Source organism: Callionymus lyra, chromosome 12 (assembly GCF_982586985.1).
Source record: "Callionymus lyra chromosome 12, fCalLyr1.hap1.1, whole genome shotgun sequence".
In the NCBI taxonomy this organism is placed as follows: Eukaryota; Metazoa; Chordata; class Actinopteri; order Syngnathiformes; family Callionymidae; genus Callionymus; species Callionymus lyra.
In genome coordinates, this window is record NC_141829.1 from 13,967,666 (window position 1) to 13,989,984 (window position 22,319).

General features: G+C 37.0%; 2 protein-coding genes across 6 annotated transcripts in view; one reads left to right on the forward strand and one right to left on the reverse strand.

Annotated features, from left to right (window-relative positions):
- The window catches only part of LOC148068357 (plakophilin-4-like), an 85,864-nt gene extending 67,724 nt beyond the window's left edge, over positions 1-18,140 (reverse strand). For 2 of the 5 annotated variants that reach the window (XM_087804394.1, XM_087804393.1), the window contains exons 1-2: positions 3,592-4,016; positions 842-975 (exon numbers count right to left, since the gene is read on the reverse strand). In XM_087804394.1, the coding sequence (XP_087660520.1) occupies positions 842-975; positions 3,592-3,607 (150 nt within the window). In that variant the 5' untranslated portion in view covers positions 3,608-4,016. Of the gene's footprint in view, positions 1-841; positions 976-3,591; positions 4,017-17,998 lie in introns of those variants that run through there. The other 3 variants (XM_087804395.1, XM_087804396.1, XM_087804397.1) reach the window with 3 other exon arrangements.
- Positions 18,141-18,335: 195 nt separating this feature from the next.
- Positions 18,336-22,319, forward strand: part of LOC148068358 (coiled-coil domain-containing protein 148-like) — a 36,611-nt gene continuing 32,627 nt past the window's right edge. The window contains exons 1-3 of the mRNA XM_087804406.1: positions 18,336-18,513; positions 20,341-20,416; positions 20,664-20,785. Coding sequence (XP_087660532.1) covers positions 20,362-20,416; positions 20,664-20,785 — 177 coding nt within the window. The 5' untranslated portion in view covers positions 18,336-18,513; positions 20,341-20,361. The remainder of the gene's footprint in view (positions 18,514-20,340; positions 20,417-20,663; positions 20,786-22,319) is intronic.

Consider the following 22,319-nt stretch of genomic DNA (forward strand, 5'->3'; position numbering starts at 1 on the left):
TGACCAAGAAAAAAACACCACATATATGACATAGATTAAGAGACAATTTAATTACCCAAATTTGCTGATTAAGAAAAAAACGTTGTGCACAAAGTACACAATGCAGTCATAGAATCTTACTTACTATTTTTTAAATGTAATTGAATGCTTCTAAGACCTTTAAAGATCCACAGACAACTTCGATACCAAAAGCCTGTCTTTAAATAAACATCAGTTGGTTGTTAGTAATTATACATTTTTGAATAAAACTTTCTGTCAAAGTAGATTCTGTTGAAGTTTTGATTATTTTCCACCATTTGAATAACAAAAGAAAATTGTGAAACTTGTTTTTTTGGTGGAAAATTGTCTCAAAAGACTTCAAGCCAACATTAATGTTTCTCTGGAATTACAGACGTTTGAAGCACAGAAAACAAGTGAAGAAACATTTGCAACGAAGAAGGATTTTAATATATAATATATAATAAAATAATGAAACGTCTATTTAAGACGTCAGTGAAGAGGATTCAGTTTGCTCTGCATACACACAGGTAAGTTAAGAAGCAATTTGATCTTCCTTGTAGCCCATGAGCTTCTTTTTTTTTTGTTGTTTCTATGTACACAACAGCTTTTCCTTATCAGCCCTGATCAATACGGGGCCGACTTCTTCACACCCTCGGGTGAGATAATAGACACAATTTTGCAGCCACAAGCCCGGAGGCGAACGGCCTCTTATTTCAGCCTCTAAGTACAATATGCCGCGAATCGCCAAACAATTAAATGCTCCGGCACATAATGGACCATAAAAGCCGTGGTGGGGTCATAACAAGAGGGATGCGGCGATGATCCACGGCGGAGGTTCTACCTGCTCTTTCACGGACGCCAAGATGTGGTTGGCGGTGTTTTCCGTCTCCATTCTGTGGCCGGTGGAACCGCGACGACCGGTCAGCAGAGGACTCTCCACCGTCAGTGGGCCCTGCTCTGGAACTGGCATTCCTCCTGCCGAGAGAAGAAATTAAATTCATTTGTGTTTTCAAAATGAATTTAAAAAAGGCGTTACTAGAAAACACGGCACTTCCAGGCAAACACATGGTTCGACGACGTTTCGCATCTGTGGCCGAGCGAATCGACGCCATCTGGCCTTCGAGCAACAAGACTCAAAGATGATGTATGTCCACGACGACAGAGAAATACAACCGAGCCCGAGGAAATACTTATTTGTCTTCATGCATAATTAGGCCGATCGAACTAAAATACGAAGCCACAGTTGTTTTTTTTTAGAAGTCGAAAACGTATCGTCTGCCGCTTCCTTCTGGCCTTTTGCCCGTAATTGAAATGAGAAAGTGGTCCGGTCAGTTATCGTCTCATTATATCCGCTGACAGGGGAGACTCCGGAGAATGCGGCTCAGGGTCGATGCATATTAACAAGGTGGAGACGGAAGCGACGCAACAATGTCTCGGGGCAGACGGCAGACAAAAGCCCCCCCGAGAGCCAGGAAAGTTCAGGAGGGGCTCGATTATACCGGGATTTTTATTGGCTGTAATGGTACAAAAACCTTTTGTCACAAGGCAAAGAAAACATGTTTTATTTTGTAGCAAAGCACTGAGAGACGGTTACATCTCTAAATATTCCAACTTTTTATTCACGAAATGTATTCCTTTTTGGAGCCTCGGAGATGGAATATTTGTGTAATACCTGGTGTATAATAGACTCCAGATGACTCGGCTGGATTAAAATAGATCTGTCATGTTGTTAAATGAGGCCTGAAATATGCAGGAGGCAAGAAAGGAAATTGGTCCTGAAAGTTAAAAATGAAGAAAACGAATGATTTTTTTTCTTTTTCGTTCCATTATGAATTTAGTAGAAAGTTATTAACAATACAGTTTATTCATGAATACCTTTTATTGTAAAACAACATATCTTTACACATACTAAAATAAATGAATCAAATTATATATTATGATAATAAAACCACATAATAAAAAAAAAAGCCAAGGATACAATAAACATTTAAATAACCATAAAAATAAATATATTTATTGGTCAAGTGATTATTCTGAAGTTTTAAGACACAAGTATATATTTATCTTGTTAATAGGTATAAAATAATCCTATGATTATGTGATTAAAATAAGCCACAATTCGTTTTTTGTTTCGTTTTATCCAATGCTCAACACATTAAAAATATTCTTATATATTCATAGAGTCATGTAGCATTACTTGGTTAAATATATTCTAATATTCTAATGTTATTCTAACACTTTCTCTTTGAACCATTTCATTACTTCTAAGGAACTTCATAACATTTCGTGGATATTAGGGGAACTTTTACTCTCGTCAGTCCTATAATAACTGTCTTATTTATTTTACAAACACTTAATATCGAGGCTAAAACTCAAAGAGTGAAATGCAACATATAAGAAGGTTCCGTTGATGCTATATATGAGTTTATTTCACTACTTTTCGATCTAAAAGACAACTCACAATCAGAAACTTTTGTTGTGCTTGTGTTTTTAAACACAACATATGAGTCATTTCCGATTTGAATACTGAATAAAATATAAATAAGCAACAGAAAAACAGGTTTAAAAAAAAGACCAAGTTAAAATAAACTAGCTATTCATCTTGTTAACTCCAGTGCCGACCTTGGATAAAATGTTTCTTTATGCTTCAACAGGCACCGACTTATTGGAAAAAGTTACATGTGGTTACAAGGGAACAAGAGCTTGGGAAAGTTAAAAACTTCCCCTTTTATTTTTGTAAAAGACCTTGAATGAAGTTCCCTTATCTTAGTTTCCACTCAGGCAATAAAGACCTCATTATATTCTATCTTATAATAAGTTGTACCAGTGCAAACGCCATCAAAACCATCATCAAGTTTAGTAGCTCAGTCTGCTCGACAGATTACTTGAGTTGGTTCTGTTGTTAAAACTCTAAAAAAGGAACTGTAGAAATATTGTCATATTGACTTTGTTAAGACACAAGAACATAACCTGAAGCGTTAGGGTTGGTTTCACCATTAAGGAAGTGAGTCAATCTCAAGGTGTCTGACCTGGTGACTCATGCAATAGCCTTTTGGTGTTAGATGACAGACCCGGCTTTATACTGAGCACCCTGGTTCACACTGGATATTCAAACGAATCCCTCCGTCGGTTCTGCCAAAATTCCTTCCACCGCTCATTCATAGTGTAAAGCATAGTGCGAGCCGACAATCCCTCCCACCTTCCCCGCTGTGTCTGAATCAACAGCGCAGACCTTCATGCCCCGAGTACGCAGCCAAAAAAAAAAAACGTTCAAATTGAAAAAAAAAAAAAAAGCCCCGCCTTCATGACTTTCACACAAACTCTGAGAAGAAAAACAAGGCTGGAAATGAGGGCAAACTTTTTGGACTGACCGACCCAGTCAGGGAGGGATCAACCCTCTGAATACTCTCGATTTACGAAGAGGAAACAAGGCGAGTGAAGATTTTTTTAACTGGAAAACATACATTTATAATCAGTTTCGATGAAGCGAAAGAAAAAAAAAAGGTAGCAAATCGTAGCTATGAACCACTTCCTTTTGAAAGGGTGATAGTTGAGTTAAAAAACAAAAAAACATTCATTGACCGGACCTACCTCTGAAATTCCCCATTGCCTCTGGGCCGGAGCTCCAGACTCTCACTGTGCTCAGCTTGAAGTTCTCAACCGCTATGAAAGCGAAAACAAGTCAAGCGCTGCCAAAGCTGAAGAAGAACTTCCCCGCAACTGACTGGTTCTTCAACATTTCTGGGCCTTGTGGAAAAGAAAAAAAACTCCAGCATCATCGTTAACCCACGTGACTGATAAAAAACGCCAAGAAAAAAAAGAAGTAAATGACATAGCAGAAGCGACGGACAAAGCCAAACCATTTTCTTGGCTCTTTGAAGCCATTTTTGGTTTAGTCTGAAATTATGCAGTCTCCACGGAATAAGGATGACCTCATAGCGGTGTAAACAAAAACTATACGTCGCATGTTCACATCCTTAATGTGGTCATCGTACTCCACTGTAAACATAAACACTCCAGGGAGAAAACTAGGGATGAAACAAAATACACGTCTGAAAGAAAGACAAACTTCTCATTTCCTTTCCAAGTCTGGTTATCCCCCCCCAGTGTCTGCAGACTTCAGTCGGACCCCACCCCCGGACTCATTGGAGCTCGTGGTTCGCTTCACTGACCTTAGTCTGAGGTCACTCCCCGGAGAGTATTACTCAACCTTTGTTTGTGAAGCTTTACGTTGTCAATAAAGATCAGATCAGATCAGATAAAAAACACAAAGTCCTGATCTCAAAGTGGATGCAAAAAACTTTCGAGTACGTTTTACTACATCTTACATAAGCGACCAATTGATGCCATTTTTGTTGCTAAAGGTACTTTGACTTTTTAAGAAGAAAAAAAAAAATCTTCTTTTTTTATATATATTAATGCGTTCAGCCAATCACCAACTCAGCGTGGTGAATATAACAACTAACTCTTGTAAGATCACAGCGATGACTGAGGATGAGAGGATACAGTGGTCATATGTTTGGCTTTCAGTGCTACTAGTTGAAGTACCTGGCGTTGCCTACAGATACAAGACACAAAATAAATATTTTGAATAAAAATAATAAAGGCCATGTCATTTAGTTTTAAGTATTTTTATTGTTTCTTTAACATGCTTGCATGGACTTAAAAGGGCTCTAGAGTAATGTTTAGACTGATCGCAATCTCGTAAAAAATTACACAGGGATATCCGTCAACACCGAGTCTGGTTCTGCTCGAGGTTTCCGCCTACTAAAAGGAAGTTTTTCCTCGCCGCTGCGATTCACTCATTGAGTGCTGGGATCTGTTTTTCTTTTCTCCAAATATAGTCCTTCTTAATCTGCTAAGTGTCTTGAGATAATTTTGTTATGATAAGAGACTTTTAACAAAAATTGAATTAAATTAAAACAAGGCCAAAAATGTTATCGGACTTACAACTTCTAATAGGCTGTTACGTGCTCAATGTTTAAGCTCAATTTCAGTTTAAAACCTTCCTTGGAAAGAGACGAAGAAATGTAGCCTATTAACACCATTGTAGTAATAAGTAGAGTAGTTAGAGCACTGCTTTTTTTGGCCTTTTTGAACGAAAAATCAGGTTTAGGTCCAGAAAAAAAAATCAGTTCATGGCGGTCATTTTGGTCAATAGTCAAACTGACTCAAGTGCCCTTTATATATATATGTATTAATGTAACCACCGATTCCTGTATCGCTGCACTATAATTACGACCATCTTCAACACTACAACTCTACTTCTAAACTAAAGCAATGCTTCGCATCTTTCACAGTGTTTAGCCTATTCTTTCCAGCGGTCCTTCATCAGTTTTCTTCCCTCCTGACCTGACCTTTAAGTCCACATGAAATTACAACCATCCTGAAGGAGGGACACTGTGTAAAAAATACCTTTCCTTGATTACAAATTAGCAACTAAAAAGGCAAAGTAAAAAAAGAAACAGTGTCTCTTTGTTCAATGACACTAAGAAGATTGACAGCGACCAGGTCATGCGCTGATGAATGGAATTAAGTCGAGAAAATAAATCCACGACGCGTCATGTCACCCACGGGCGCTCAAAGGCGTCAACAGATCTCACCTCTTCTCTTGAAGGAGCGAACACATACTTAGGTTTTAATTGCGCTTTTCTTAAATCCTGATTGCAGTTCAGCCTAGTTTAGCCTGCAGGGGATTATAATCCACAAGTTAAAAAAATGTCACAGAACTTGTAAGCTTTATCGTCGCACAATACATTGAGGTCAGTGCACGTCAAGACCGGGAATTTATCTCGCAAACACGCCGGCGAGGTTTCGTGTTTACTACCTGCCGGGAGCAGCGGGCGGTGCAAAAAAAAAAGGTATAATTAGAAGTTAGAAGACTCTTTTTTTAGTCTTTCACAGGGCAATACACTTGAACCCATCCATACTTAGCGGGGTTTAATGCTCGGCTTAACTCTTTCAGAAACTGTTTAACACTTTCCAACATGTGCGACGCTTTTAAATCGATGCAGGAGGTGCATGTGTGAAGGAGAAAGTTAATGTGTCGCTGATGTCTGGAATATAAAGTGGTGGAGTTTTTTTTTGAGAGCTTGTTAGTGGGTGATTTGGCCACAATGACAGTCGTTCAGGTCGGTTGAGGAGTCATCAACTGAATCCCAATTTCTACAACATGATCCAGGGTGTCATGCGTTTTATTTGTTGCCGGGTCAGCGATAAAAAAAAAAAAGTACGTGGAGAAACTCTTGAAACCTACACATGGCCAGAGTTAACGTTTCCTGTCTGGTGTTTTTAGAAAACGATGCTTACTGGTAGCATAGCGGTGCTAATACCTATAATAAATAATACATTAGGATTTTCTTATCCCTATGTACTACTTAAAAAACTGCAATCCATGAGGAAGTCGAAAGATAGGACAGAAATAGTTCTTAAAGGCCATAACCATAGGTTTTAAAATAACGTCCTAGTGTTGGAATAGTGTAACTACAATAGCCAATATTACTAGCAAACGTTTTTTGTAGTCACAATTTCTAATTTTAGCTACCAGGTAACTTCAAAATAGTCCTACGATCGAATGCCGTGAAGGCTATTTGATGATCATCTCGACACTTAAGTACTCTAGTACTTTTTCGGAAAGTATATACTCGAGTTTGGCGAAGTCACTGAAGGCATCAAAACTATGAATTAGTAGTGCAGGAATCATGTTGATAAAGCCCCATTGGACAACCTTATAATTCATTTTATGGAAAGAACTATACAGCTTGGTAAAAATAAATGAGGGGCCATTATTACTTTAAGAAATTAGGATTATTCAGTCCAAATAATAAAATTACAAAAACTTTGAATGAGCCCAGAGGGTGTGTCCAAACTTTTGGTCTGTACTGTAAATAACGAAGAGCATTATTAAAAAATGTATTAAAGAAAATGTAAAATAAATGTAAAAATTCTATATATTGTTGCTTTAAAAAGTCAATGTATAAATTGTAATTATTTGATTTACCAGCCTCTCATATTAATACTATACACATCCGGTTCTTTTAAAGGTATATTCGTTGAATATTGTTAAAATTAAGAACATGATTTTGTTATTTTACTGCTCCTAACAGGTGAAAAAGTCACATTGGCTCACACCCACAAGGGAAGGAATGTCCGGTATTACAAGAAAAGCAGTGACACATGCACAATTACTCAAGTCTATTAATAATCAACCTAAATAGGCTGCCGTGGTTCAGTGGAACACCTTGGAATTACAAACACATTCAGACTAAAAAACCATCTGCATATTTAGAGACCTCTGACCAAACCACACCTCCATCACACCTAAAGCTATTTCCAGCAAGTCTCGGAGTATTGACACAGTTTAAAGTCAAAGCAAACACTCCCTGAGCTGCACTGAGGTGTGTTTAGCTGCAGCTGTCAGAAGAACACACAAATATTGCTACTAGAGTTTCCACCGAAACTATGGCTGTAAAATACTTGCTGGACCATAATCAGTAAGAAATAATCCACAGCGCACCAGAACCAAAATAAATCATTGTGATGCAACTATTTATGAGGGTGTTGTCGCCACCTAGACTTTGAAGAACGCAATGATGTTTTTAAGATGAGTCGATGACAAATGCTTTGTCAAACTTTATTTTTGCGATCATTTTATCAAAGTAAAATTGTTATTTTTTACAGATTAATGCTTCTTTTTTTTATTAAAGTGAATTAAGTTTTGTATCAACTCATCCACAGAATATTGACGATATATATACTGTATATATATATCTATCTCCATTTCCTGATTAATTTATTCACACAGGTCTAAAAAATGACCAAAAGTTAATGAGTAAAGTCGAATTCTGTGGCCTCCATCATCAAATGGTGAGGAGATATATAATCCTTTAGAGACCCAGATTGGAGCCAGTCAAGTGTGATTTTTAGTGCTATCCCCGCCTGACTCTTCATCCTTTGATAAGAACATCTTCGCTTCCTGAATGTTATGGTTCAATTAAAAATGGCCACCATCCTTAGTTAGCATAGGCTCGCCGTCCTTCATCACTCACATCTTCAAAACTATCTACAAATTGCTCAAATTCGTGTCAACATTGGTCACAAACTCCATTTTTTTTAAACGTACTGACTGTTATTGTTCCATTTATTGATTTATTGATATATCTTTATTCATCAAACCGTGGGGATTTTTTGTTTTTTTCAGCAGAACATACACATATTAGGACATACAGTACACATAACATACACAAAACAATAAAAACAATCCTAACATAACTAAACATACATGAAGACAATAATAAAAACTACAAAATATTAATGATAATAATAAATAGAACTAAAATAATCCACTCAATACTGACACAACTTTATATAATGTATTTGTCAATACAGAATAAGAACACAGTAATTCATTTTTGTTAGTATGTCTTGTTAAAAATAATGTCAAAATCAAGAGATGAGTATATGTGTTTTTAGCAATATAAGCATTTAAAAATATCATCATAAGATAACTATCACAAACTATGCTTGTTTGAAACAAGAGATTCTACTACTGACACATTTACTATAGAAGAAATGACTCATAAATAGGATAAAAAATAAAATTTATTCAAAGTTATTTTTGGGTGAGATAAACGTGATGCATTCAAATTAAACAGTTGAGAATTTAATTGTTTAATAACGTCAGTGGAATTTCCCAGAAAATAACAAAAAAGTCATAATTGATTTATAGTAAACATAGTAATTAAATCTGTCACTCACTGAGGTAGTACAGCAAATAACTATACAAGATAAATAACTGATAATTTGCGTAATATTTTCTTTTTTAATCACAAGTGAATAACACTCACAGTGTTTTGGTTTCGGTTTGAACAAAAGACACGAAAACTCCCCTGACGTTGCCGAGTAATGATGAGGGGTTTTTTTCCAAGAGGAAGTAACCTTTGCTGATGAGCGAGCACATTGGAATGAGTGTCCGAACTAAAATAGGAGGGCTTGCCTCTGTTCAGGGTCACTGGTGCATGGAGTAGGGACTTCACTTCAGGTCTCTTTGAAAGGGTGAAACGTTTGGAGGGAATCTCTAGAGAAATAAAGCCCTCGAACAGTCGACCATTACAGTCGAAATAAAATAAAATGTGTTTTTGATAGTAGCAAACAGTATTGTGAGTATTATCTAGTATAGATATGTTAACTTTTAATTAGTTTATTCTCCTTTGTGCAAGTGATTCTTCATCAATAGATCCATCTCTTGCAGAACCGCTTCCTCATTTCAAAGAGAGTTCAACCACAGTTTAGAGAATGTGACCCGACATTGAAGAAGATGCCTTCATCATCCACGTGGGCACATACCTCTGCAGCATTGACACCTGATCTCACCACCTATTTGAGCACAAAGCAACAAGTAACATGAGAGGTTTGTGTCAAATAAAAGCACCCACATTGTGACACAAGCATGTAACGATTTCGCAAATTTTTAGAAAACCAAGCAAAGGCCAGGATAATTCTATATTGAATAATATGAAACAAAAAAGTAGGTCTGTGCACCGGCTAAGATCAAATACTGGTATCAGCCAATATAAATGGATTTAAAAAATAAAAAAAATTCAGAAAATAACAAAGATTCCTGCTTTCATGTCACTGAGTGGTTATAATATTGCTTGATAATTGAAGATGTCCCCATACAGAAAGAATAGTTGGGTCTTCTTGTTTAGACTATTGCAACAGTATGTTTTCATGTCTTAACAAGAAGTAACTGTCTCGCCTGCAGTTAATACAAAACTCTGCAGCGAGAATTCTGACCTGATCTAGTAGAAGAACTCACATTTCTCTGATCCTTAAAACTCTTCACTGGCTGCCAGTTTCTTTCAGGATCAATTTTAAAATTCTGGTTCTTACTTTCAGATCTATTCATGGTTTCATCATTCTGATCTGATCCAGCCTTACACCCCAGCTCGGGCTCTGAGGTCTGTGGATCAGAATCTACCGATGGTTCCTGAACACGCTTCAGGACCAGAGGAGAGAAATCCTTCCAGTCTGTTGCTGCTAAGCTTTGGAATGATCTTCCTCTTTGTCTGTGTTTGATGATCTTCTTCAAGAAACATCTTAAGACATTTCTATTTGTTCAGGCTTTTCCCTGATTTTCTGGGACTCCCCTGTTTGTCTTATGTGTCATTACCTTTTAAAGTACATATTTGAATTTGTTTTTGATTGTTGAAGCGCTTTTTGACCCTGTTCTAAAAAGGCGCTTTACAAATAACCTTTACTTACTTACCAACTAACGCAATTTCGCCTTGAAACTGGTCTATAAATGAACAAACAGCTCCTCGTTTTCTACAAAAGTCTTGATGATGCTGTACATCAAGTGTATGTAACGATTTTTCTTCCTTGACACATGCCAATAATCAAATACACTTCTCACAATTTCCAATAAGACTAGTTGACATCAAGGTGATTTACTGCCGCAGTTATTGAAATAATCTAGTCGCATAAATTACGTTTAAATAGAGGTTTAATTTAGAATAAAAAGAACATTAAATCAGTATGAACTAGACATCTACGACATTACTAAGAAATGCTATTTTTCTATATAATTTTGAGCTATTTTGCTAATAGACAAAGGTAGTGAAAGATCCAATAGTTAATATTGAAGAAATGTCCAAATACAAACTGAAAAGGCAACCATTTTTCCCCACATATCATGAGGAGAATAAGAGATGTTAAGATGTTAAGGTAAGCAATGTGAAGTTTCAAGGCCAAAATATTATTTGGAGTTTTATTACCAAACATTCTTTTAAAGAATGAGAATAACAACATATACTCTGGTCTCTTGCTTTGATAAAAATGTATTTCCAAGCCTTATAGGTTTCTAATCTCATAATCATTGAGATTTAAAATGCTTAAACCGAGTTTCACGCGCCAAATTGTTGCTTTTTCAAAGCTAACAATACAATAGATTTAACATGGTGGGAGCTAAAAACACCATTATAAGATAACAGCTCCATAAAATCCATATTCTTGTCATACTTTCAGGTAATGCACTTGTTTTGGTTTCTCGTAAGATAAGCTATGTCAAGTTTCAAGGCCAAAATATAGCATTTGCAGTTTTTTACCAAACGTTCTTTAAAGGAACGAGAATAACAACATATACTCTCGTCTCTTGCTTTAATAAAAATGTATTTCCAAGCAAAAGAGTTTTCATAATCATAATCATTGAGATTTAAAATGTTTAAACGGAGATTCACGCGTCAATCTGTGACTTTAGCAAAACTAAGTATACATTAGATTTAACATGGCGGGAGCTGTAAACACCATTATAAGATAACAGCTCCATAAAATCCATATTCTTGTCATACTTTCAGGTAATGCACTTGATTTGGTTTCTCGTAAACCACTCTAGAGTATTACTTATCCATCACAAAGCTTTATCAAGTGCTTGCCACGCTGTATCCAGAGTAAAGGAAGGAAAAAAAACAAGAGAAAATGTGTGACCAAACCATTTAAATTGGGTTGCAGAACTGGCTTAATACTAAAAAAAAATTAAAGGTTTTTCAGAAGTTGGTGCCAGATTAGTGATTACATTTTAATTCAAAGAATAAAGAAAACCATTAAAACCTTTAGGGGAAAATAAGGGGTCATGATTTACTGCAGGATTTTCCTCTTTTCATTTTTTTCAAAAATGACAAAATGTCCCTGCAAGGTCTGTATCTCTTTGCCTTCGGGACATATTGCAGCAGCAGGATTCCCGATCTATCCGCCCAGCATTGAGACACATCTGCAGCCCGACACGAGAATATACTGTAAGTCACGGTGAATCCAGGACTGAGTGACGGAGAAACCGCAGTGGAAAACGGTCCCTTCAGTGCTGCAGTGCACAAAAGCAGACTCTCACGAGGGGCCGTCCCTCAGACTCAGCATGTCGGACCCATAGTGGGGCTATTTTACTAGACAAAAAAAACTATTGTGCACCTTAATCTCGAAAAAGTGCTGACATGCTTTGTGTTGTGTATTATCTTTGGCTGTCTGGGATCCGGACCAAGCCATGAAATCTGGGACTCTTTCAGGGAATCTATTTACATATCCAGATCGAGATCATGAGGCTGCCACACATGAAAAAAAAAGCCTTATCCAAACAAGAATCCAGACGGATGAATGAACTCCTTACACACTTACTACAGTGGGTGTCACTAGATGTTTCATTCATGGACGCTGAGGGGGAAAAAAGCAGTGAGTTACATCTTTAAAATTATACGGAACTTGTAACTTGGAAAAAGTTAGTTGCAGTTAAAACGCTTTTTTCCAACAGTATCTCAGCAGAAGCCAGTTTAATTTTCATTTTATCTACTAGGGGTGTTATACCGATATTGCAATATTTTCCCCTGGATATTGTATTGATATTCTGCCGAAGAGTATTGATTATTTTTAAATGTCTTATCGTAATTCATTTTGACTTTTGTTATGGTTCATATTTCAATAAAGTTTGTTTAAAAATTTTTAATGATTGGCATTTTCTTGTTCACAAATTAGATTCAAATATATAAGTGTGTAAGTTAATTTTGTGTTGCACGTCCATCCGCTAGATGGCTGCATTCAGTCGATTATCCCCCAGCTAAAGAAACAATGAAATCCTGCAAGAGCCAGTCGATGACTGGGGACGAGAGGATACAATCGGCTCAGTTTCAAAAGCTGATGTTTGCATATATTTTGGTTTGAAAACAAATGAAAGCAGTTACGACTTCATAGCGTCATGTGGTCAATAAATTCTCAGACAATACTTCAAGTGTCCTTATTGTACTGCAATATATCGCAACATATTGTATCGTTGCCCCTGTATTGTGATACGTAAAGTATTGTCAGATTCTTAGTAAGTACTAAACTACTCTAGCAACATTAGTTGCTAAATCAGAAACTATCACATAAATAATTTCAAACTAGAATAAATAACAAACTAAACTTGAAATATGGATAAAGCGAGAAGCAATGCTGCATTATACAAGTACGACTCTCAAGTATTACTATCAACCACAGAGGAGCAGTGAGGCTGAAGCAGCATAAATCCCTCCTCAAGCCAAAACAAAGATAGGAACATCTGGATACTATCATTTTCTCCTTCCTAAATCAGCATACTTACACTTAAATGTTATGATTTTAGACTTTCTTATGGCGACGCACAAGAAGGACTTGATAACTTTTAATTATTGAATTTGTCCTGGATTTTCACTGTACAGGTCTGTCTTAATAGTGCAGAATAGATACACTTGTATGCATCAAACTTTTGTGTGTCAGTACTAAGAAAAAAACTAAGTTTTGGATTTGACAGAATGTTCGTCCGAACCGTTAATTTTCCACCTACATTCCTATTTTCTACCCAGTTACGATATCCTTTTGGGCCTTTCCGAATAACGAGCTGTTGGTGACCTTTTCGTTTAATAGACTTGTAGATAATGACTGTGGATAACACAAGAGATACATTTTGAGTAGTCCATTCGCTCAAAATTTCCTGAAAATACTATTAAAATATTTTTTTTATTCAAGTTATTCAAGCTACCAACAATGATGTCACCTCCTTGGTGGTAGATTATATTCTAGTAGCCAAATGTATTCTTTCCTAAATATCTAATGACCACTTAAGCATAAACATTACATAAAAACAACACAATTTAGATATATCGTGTACAGTAAAGTACACTTAGTTTGTCTATAATTTAAACGGAGGCTCAGAGGTGTCAAACTAAATCACACAAGGGGCGAAAATATTTTCGCCAACGTTAAAAACGAGCCAAACAAAATATACAATTACCAAACTTTCCATAACAGGGAGTACAACTCAGACTATGTTGTTTTTTTATTTTTGGAGTCTCGATCAAATCCTAATTATCTTTGTGTTTGTTGTGACTTAACAAACAAATATAATTCCTTCAACATCAGTTATTGTTAGTCTCTAGATATTTGTAGACATCAATAATCTATGTTCCTTTTGTCAAACACTTAAACATCTTAATTGGTCACGGAATTATTTACTTTGAGCAATCCACCGGGCGGGACACATAAAATGACTAACAAGAAGATTTGAACTCAGAGCCTTAATTTTTTAAACGGGTCCGACTGAACTAAGAATTTAATGAATGGTATTCATGACACTGACCATAATTTAAGTGGACTTTACTTCCAGGTACTTTCACACAGGACTAACCCATGCAAAACCAAACACTGGCGTTAAGGCGGTCAATGGAGAAGAAGAAGAGAAAAACTTCACCTTTTCTTAAGAGGTTTGAAAACAACTTTTGATCACGGGCGTGAAAAGTAAATCCGACGTGAAGCACAGGGGTGAGGGATAAGCCTGGGATTTTTTGGGCCGGTATTAGGACAGGAGGGAAAACTATTCAAGCGCTGTCACTTCACGTTAAAACGAAAGCGACGCTGAAACGCTCGGCCAAACAATTTCACTCACTCAACACTCGACCGGTCTCTCTCGCCCGAGACACAAGGATGCACCTAATGCCGAGAACAGAAATAAAAAACCTCCCACCGTAGATTTCAAAAGTCGCTCCGATAAACGACCCCGACGTTGACGGATGCCACCGGAATCCCATCGGGCCCCATGTCTGACGGTGATCAAATTTAAGTGGGTAAATTTTCCGTGTCGGATACATGAATGATAAATAATCATCCCCTCGCTCTCGGGTGGAAGAGACTGTGGCATTTTTCGGGGGGATTGTCAATGACACGACAACAGAAGCTCGGAACCTTGTCTTGTCCGTCTAAATATGGAGATGGGAGACAAGAACACTGCAGCTGCTGTTGCCAGGTGGAGGAAGACAGGAGAAAAAAAAAAAAAAGGTTTGTTCAGCCGGGGCCAGCACTGTTGGAACAAAGTAAAAATAAGTTTATGGTCGACTGAAGACGACGGTACTCTTTCTTTTTGACCCCTGGACCATCTGCATTTTTTGCATTATACGATAAATTTAGGGCTTTGAATGAAGTAAGTAAGTAAGTAAGTAATTTTTATTTGTATAGCGCTTTTCCAGACCAGGGTCACAAAGCGCTTAAACAATCAAAACAATACTCAATAAAGTATATACTTTAAAGATCAAGATAATACTGATAACACAACAGGAGTTCCAGAAAATCAAGGAAAAGCCTGAACAAATAAAAAGGTCTTAAGATGTTTCTTAAAGGAACGGAGACATTTGGTGATATACCCAAGTACTCTTAAAACTGTGCACGCTTAGTTTTCACAGGAATTTTCACCTCTGCCAAAAGCTTCTTATCTGAAAATAAATATCAAGAGGCCACAGTGGTTACAATTTTGGCTCAGACGCCCCTGTTAAAAACAAAGTTAAACTTCATTCTGCACATTTATATACAGTCACAAATACACCTGAAGCCATACGTTATTAGAAAAAGGACAAGGACATAAGTTGGTCTCACGGTTTGGGCACCTTCCCCGAAAAGACTCCCGCTATAAGGTTGCGACATAGTCCAGATTGAGCAATCTGGTTTCCACCGTCTCACAGGGCCGTCTGTCCTGGTTTTGGCCGCGGTAATGTGAATCACGAGGAAGGTATCTCCAGAGATTCCAAGTCAGTGTCTCTGTGTATGTTGCTCATAGAATCTGTACTGTTGGAATAACCTTTTTCCCTGAGGAGAGACATCTCACAAACATTATATTCAAAAAGTCAATATTATATGTAGTCTGTACTAGTCAAGGGCAAGGTTAGATTAGCTCTTGACAAACAATCTTTGAACAGTAACTTCTTGGCCTTGAGCCTTTGCTAGACTTTAAAGGTATGGTCTTGAAATGACTGATTTTCAAAGGGAAGAAATAAAATGAGAAATTTGAGATCATTTTTTTTACAAATAGAGTCACAATTCAGAATTTGATGGTCGTTTTAAATATGTAAAGGATTACAAAGAACCAAGCTTACTAGTAAAATACATGACCTTGTAAAAGTGGGATAGTAAAGAAGGTACGACCTTGTACAGCTATCTTGTTGTGACTAAGACGGAATCAAGTAATTTAAGTGGGTAAATTTTCACTTATAAGAAATTGTCGTTTATAAGAACAGTCGCGGTGACCCATCAGACGGTATCCGAGGCAAAGATATCATGGATTTACTTCACAGCATCAATTACAGGATCACACACACTGTAGAAATACAGCAGTTGTGTTTTGAAACCATAATGAGCGACAGGGAAACATCTACTCTCACCAACTTCTCTATGGTGCGGAATGCCGAGCATAACCAAACAAGATTTTCCGCCAATATTTCTCCAGGAGACGTTGGAAGAAACAACTCAGAAAATTCAAATTCAAAGCATACGTGTACAGATTACAAAAGCTTTTTCGTTTAATAAAAAAACATCCATTTTTTTGTCACTATTCTTTAGACAAAAATATCACCAGGAGTTTAATTTATATGACAATAAAACCAGAGCATGTTTAAAACAACTTGTGCAAACATGTACAAGACTTTACAGATTGATCCTACGACAAAAGTTTAGCTCGTTGTGACATTACAACCAATTTGTATTACCGGTGTCCACCAATTACTTGTGTTATCTCTGCGTCTAGGTAACACGAAGGTCTGAAAACAAATGTGTTTGTGGTATCCCTTGTGTCGTCTCTGGGTCAAGGTGAACGACCTCCACTACTGCGTATGTATTTTCTGGAAGCCAGGGAGGTCGTTCACCTTGACCCACCTTGATCACCCTATTCTATTACATAATTACTACAGAATTACTACTGGACCACTTTATTCCCTGTTTACCTGCATTTGTGTTGGTTTCGGTGCCACTTTGCAACAATACTGTTCACGTAGAACACATTTCCTGGTTTATCCAGAACATTTTCCAAGTTTTTGCCGGACAAAAACTGCCTCGCAAAACATCTAATGAGATTAAAATTTTAATTTGAATCCCCATTATAAGCATCTGTAAGTCTGCCAAATATCTTTTGACGTGATTGATTAACACACAGTTTTTTTGTTTTTTTTTTGGATCCGCCTAGTGCCCCTGCGGGTCCAAGCATCCATTTTTATTAAAACTGTCCGTCACTTCCACATCCAATTTCATGATTTTAATGGATTCAAAATAGATTGTGACTGTGCTCTATGTTACCAAAATTTGTATACTTGAACAAACCTATACTTTTATATACCTACAATTTGTTAAATCTGGGATATTAAAATTGTTTCATCGATGCATACTTTGAGATCCAAATTTCTTGAGTTAATTGTTTATTTAAAATGTATTAACATGATTAATACACAATTAAACCTTTTTTATTATGTTTTTATGTTTAGCGAGCTTTCCAATGTTACCAACTTTAAAAAATCAGGCAAATATTAGGTCAGATTTAACAAGAAAAAAATATTGAACTCTCTTCACTAAGTATTAAGATGGTTTTACCAGAATATAATTCATTTTCACCTGTTTTAATAATTCATAACTTTCTTTATATGTATCACAGGAAAAATCATACTTACATCACTGGACTCGTTTATGCATGATCCTTCTGTTAATATCATTTTTTATATGAAATAATATTTTAAATTGTGACACACAAACCTAATAAATGTGTAATAAAGGGGGGGGGCTCGCCTATCTTTTCTAGACCCACGCCTCTCATCGATCCCCACATTCCACGGATTCCCACTCTCTTAACTCCCCTTTTTCTTCTACTTTTAAATCAAAAACATGTTTATCCAAAAACCCACACAGGTGAGCTCCATGGACACCGGGATGCTAACAGCCTTTAGCTCGCAAAGTTGTTGTTTTTTTCCCACACATCCATCAGAGGTGAGCGTTGTTGCCGATGACTCGGTCACAAGAAAACGATTAGTGACTTTTCCACAGGAAGCTCCTCTGGAAAAACCACTGGAAGCTGCTTTTAAATCGACAGGAAAAAAGACACTTATCCAGGAGTTTTTCCAAGTGAAAGTGCGCGCCATGGATGCGTCTCTTCTCCAGCAGGACTTACACGAGAATAATAAAAAAGTCGTACCTTTCGCTGGACTTCACTTTGGGGTTGAGTCTACATCGAAGCCTCTGGTATTATTATCCCGTTTGGGTTTTTTAGTTCCACGCGTTCGTGGGAGTCGAACTCGCCTCCATGGGAGAGCAGGAACACGTCCGCTCCGCTGCGTCCACGGGCAGCTCAGAGCCTGCGTGACGTCAGAGGGGGAGACCAGGGAGAGAGAGAGAGAGGAGGGCCGCTCCTGATTGGCTGAGATGGAACTTTAAGGGCGTTCCCGAGGCGTTGAACGGGCCAATCGTAAAGGCGTGTCGGACGGTTCCCTTGGTTACGCGTTTGTCAACCGATCCAGGTGGAGCGTAAAAAACTAGCATAAACTAGCGTGAGATAAAGTCACATTTAGAAGCGTTTTATTTTTATCTTTACATGTTTAGTCAGAGATTGGATAACTATTTAAATCGTTTAAACCTATAATTTCGTTGGCTGTTTTAAGCTAGCTAGCTAGCTACTCGAGATAACTAAGCAAGTCAACTCTCGAAGCAAAGGTATGTGGAAATGAGACGTTTTAAAAAACAACAACAAAAAATGGAAATATGTATCAACATGTCAAGCCGAAGAATGATAATAACTCCCTCTTGTCAAACGACTTATTGTGGTTCCTTTAAGTTATTTTTAAAGAGTTTTGAGTAGATGCAAACAAACAACAAAATAGAATACATTGCAAACATGGTATCTCCAAAATGACATTAGGAACCTCTGAATGGCTGACAAGGTGCTTAATTCTGTTTTTCTATTGCTTATTTTGTGTGTTATTTTATTTCATTATTTTATTCTGGGACATCACTGGCCATAAAAGTTTATGATTCTAATTCTGATATGTAAACAACTGCACTTAAAGTGATGATTCACCCAAAAATTCACAAATTTTCCACTCGCCCTTATGTCGACTAAAGGTTGGTTTTATTTTCAGATTAATCTGTTCCTTTTTTGGAGTTATAGGTAAACATTTCTATTTTAACGTATTGACGGATGCTTCTTCGTCTTCATCTTTGTCCCAAAGAGACACTCAAAAACATCCAAATACCTCCATACTACTCGTCTGTAATAATACGAATATTGAAGCCTCGACATGAGGAACTCTTCTGGGAAAACTAAAATAAGTCGGTTGGGATGAAGATGAAGACGACGACAACTGAGCTCCAGTAGCTACATCAAAATTGACGTACATTTTTGCCTATAACTCTAAAAATGAATGGATTACTCTATACATAACTAAAAATGTTCATATTGGGTGAACTGTCACTTTAATTGATAGCAATATTATGAAATAAAACATCTTTAAAATATAAATAATCCAACAATCCAGTTTCTCACCAATCCACTCTGATCTAGGGTATCTGAGATGTTCACAAGACCAGAGTGAATACATAGCTTGTACAACAGGGGTCCCCAGCCAACCGGTTAAATGTGGGCATTATATTCACCTTCATTAAAAACATTTTTCAATAGTATTTTTTAAGTAAGCTTGGCTTAAACAAGCGTCTTGGCAGGTCACAGGCTTATGTCACCATATTTTTGAGATATAATATAAGTTTTGCATTCTTTCTGTGTGGCCCAGTAAAAAATGCCAGGGGCTGGGGATCACCGTTGTACGTGACGGAAATCCAGAGATTCCGCTGCTGTCTTTTGCATCAGACGCATGTATTGTCTTGTTCTCCGAACACAAACTAAATATAAAGTGAGTTCCATCGAATGGTGATGAGTAAAACTTCCCCCTGCAACGGTTGCCATGTTGGTGACTCATTAATGCAGAAACTTAAACAAAAAAGAAACCTCAAAGAATACGTAAGTAACAATAGAAGACTGTGGAAGACGCAGGCGGCAAAACTCTACACTAGCGCTTCATGAAAATGTCAACTCAATATTGTTATATCAGAGGAGAAAACGATAAAGGTTAGAAAAAAATGTATTTACATATTATAACGGGCGGCTTACATACATAGCATCACATCAAAGGAAATGACGAGGAAGCAAAAATAATAAAGGTTTATCAATAAAGACTTAATTCACCAGTTGTAGGTTTTTAATAGTTAATCTTATTTTTACTTTAATTTCTCGCTGTATTTGTACCAATTGTGAGCACACAATGTAAGTAACAGATATTTGTAAAGCACCTTTCTAGACATCTCTAAAATATTTTGAGGATGAAAAAACGAACTTAAATCTATCTGAATATTCCTTAACTTCTTCTTTTGTTCTCAATTCACCTTTTCTCTGCGTAAACAATGTACAATATTTTGTATTCTAGCAGAAGAGTTAAGTACACGGAGCAACGAAAATAACCCTGTTGTGTTCTTGTTTCTACTTTATAGCTACTATCTCTGTATTCAACCATGAGTAGAGGATACCTGCATAACTTTGTCACAAACTGCAAAAGAGACGATGTTGGTAAGTCGTTCCAAATGAAGTTCTTGATCTTTTTTTAAGCCACGGTACTTGTTTGTTCACCTGTCTCGCTGAGAAACAGCTGAAGAGCTGCAGGAAAGTCTTACCGGCAATTGCGGAGCCTTGAACGGATAATCTGACGATTCATTTTGCGACCATGATGTCGACTTCTCTCGGGCTCGCGGGAGCATCAAAAGTTTACACCCGTTCGTGAATCGTAATTGAAATGAAATGTTTGCTTTTCTTACAGATAAACTCGCTGTGCGAATGAAAAATGGCGTGAGCAGCTCAAAGCATAAACCAGTGGAGTTTGAAAAACTGCAAGAAATGCTTAACGCAAAACGACTGGAAGTTGCTATGACTGGAGAAAAGGTAATTATTATGGGTGTTTATTGGCAAAAACATTATGATACGATACACATCACGATACAGGGGCAATTATGCGATATATTGCGATACTGTAAGGACAACAATATATTGGGTTTCTTTTACATTTTTTTTCTTTTAAATTGTATTTGTGTTTCAAAAGAAAATGTCATGAAAACGAATATAGCAGGAACTAGGTACAAATAAAAAGTCCACAATTAACACGGAATATAATGTGTCCAAGTCCAAAACCTCACAAATGTCCAAAGCCAAAAACATCCACCAGATGGATGTAAAAACCAGGAACAGGAAATCTAAAGTAGAACATAAAATACGTAGAGGTTATAATACAAAATAAAACCAAAGTAAAAGGAAAAATAGAAAAAAACAAGAGAATATTTTCATATTAATTGTTGATTTTAAAAGTAAAATACAGATATTATAAAATATTGATTAAAAACAAAAGGCATTGCCGTATTTAAGCGTATCAATGTTGTCTTAACCATCTTGCGTGGGTTAACTCCGGGCACTCTGGTTTCCTCCCACAGTCCAAAGACACGCAGTGGTTAAATTGGAAACTTGAGGAAACTGTCCATAGGTATGAGTGTGTGTGTGTGAATGGTCTTCTGTCTTTGTGTGTCCTGCGACAGACTCTCGCGCAAAGAAACTGATAGACTCCAGCCCCCGCGAATGCTAAAAGAAAAAAAACTGCAAAGAAAATGAATAAATGAATGAAAATGAACATTTTCTTACATCCACAGTAACTATCATATACTATACATAATGTATAGGACATTTTTTTTAAGTAGACTTTTGTAAAAAGTGGATATATTTTCACTAGATTTCACCTGCTTCAGTTTTTTCCATTAAGTTCGTGATTGGGTGAAGCCATTATCTTCCTATTTTTATAACATAAACTTCCACAGATTTCTTTAAAATAATCCAGATTTCAATCCAATATCTGGTTATCATCTTGTGTTTTCTTTCATTGTGTCAACACCATTGTTTATTTTAATATTAAAACTTGCATTACAACTGAATTATGTTACTTTTCTAGCTATTTATATCTATTGTTTGAGCTTCTCGTAGTCCCGACACATGATCAGAGGTCTTAAGAAAGCAATTTCCACCCAGAAAAAAAGCCCTGATGTTCAATTTATTGAGTGTCAGCATCGCAACACAAAAACACTCATACATACAAGAGCAGGGTGACAAGTATTGACTCTCCTCGCAGCTACTGAACTCTTTGACCAGCCTTGTTTTAATTGCTAAAGTGAGGCAGGAGCCTTTATAGTATCTCACCACTGGCTTCGTCTCCTTCCAACCCCGGCTTTCTGCTCGGGCCAGATAAGAAACACGGTGCTCATATTCAGCCTCTCCACTGAAAGGATTTTTTTTTTTTTTTCAAACCTCTGCCACAGTGATGTGATATACGTAAATAAATGACCAGGAAGGCGCCTCTGGGCAGGCATCGGTTTTTCTCTCTAGTCAAAGCCTGACAGCCTTTTCACCCGCATCAGAAGTTGACACCCTGTCTGTC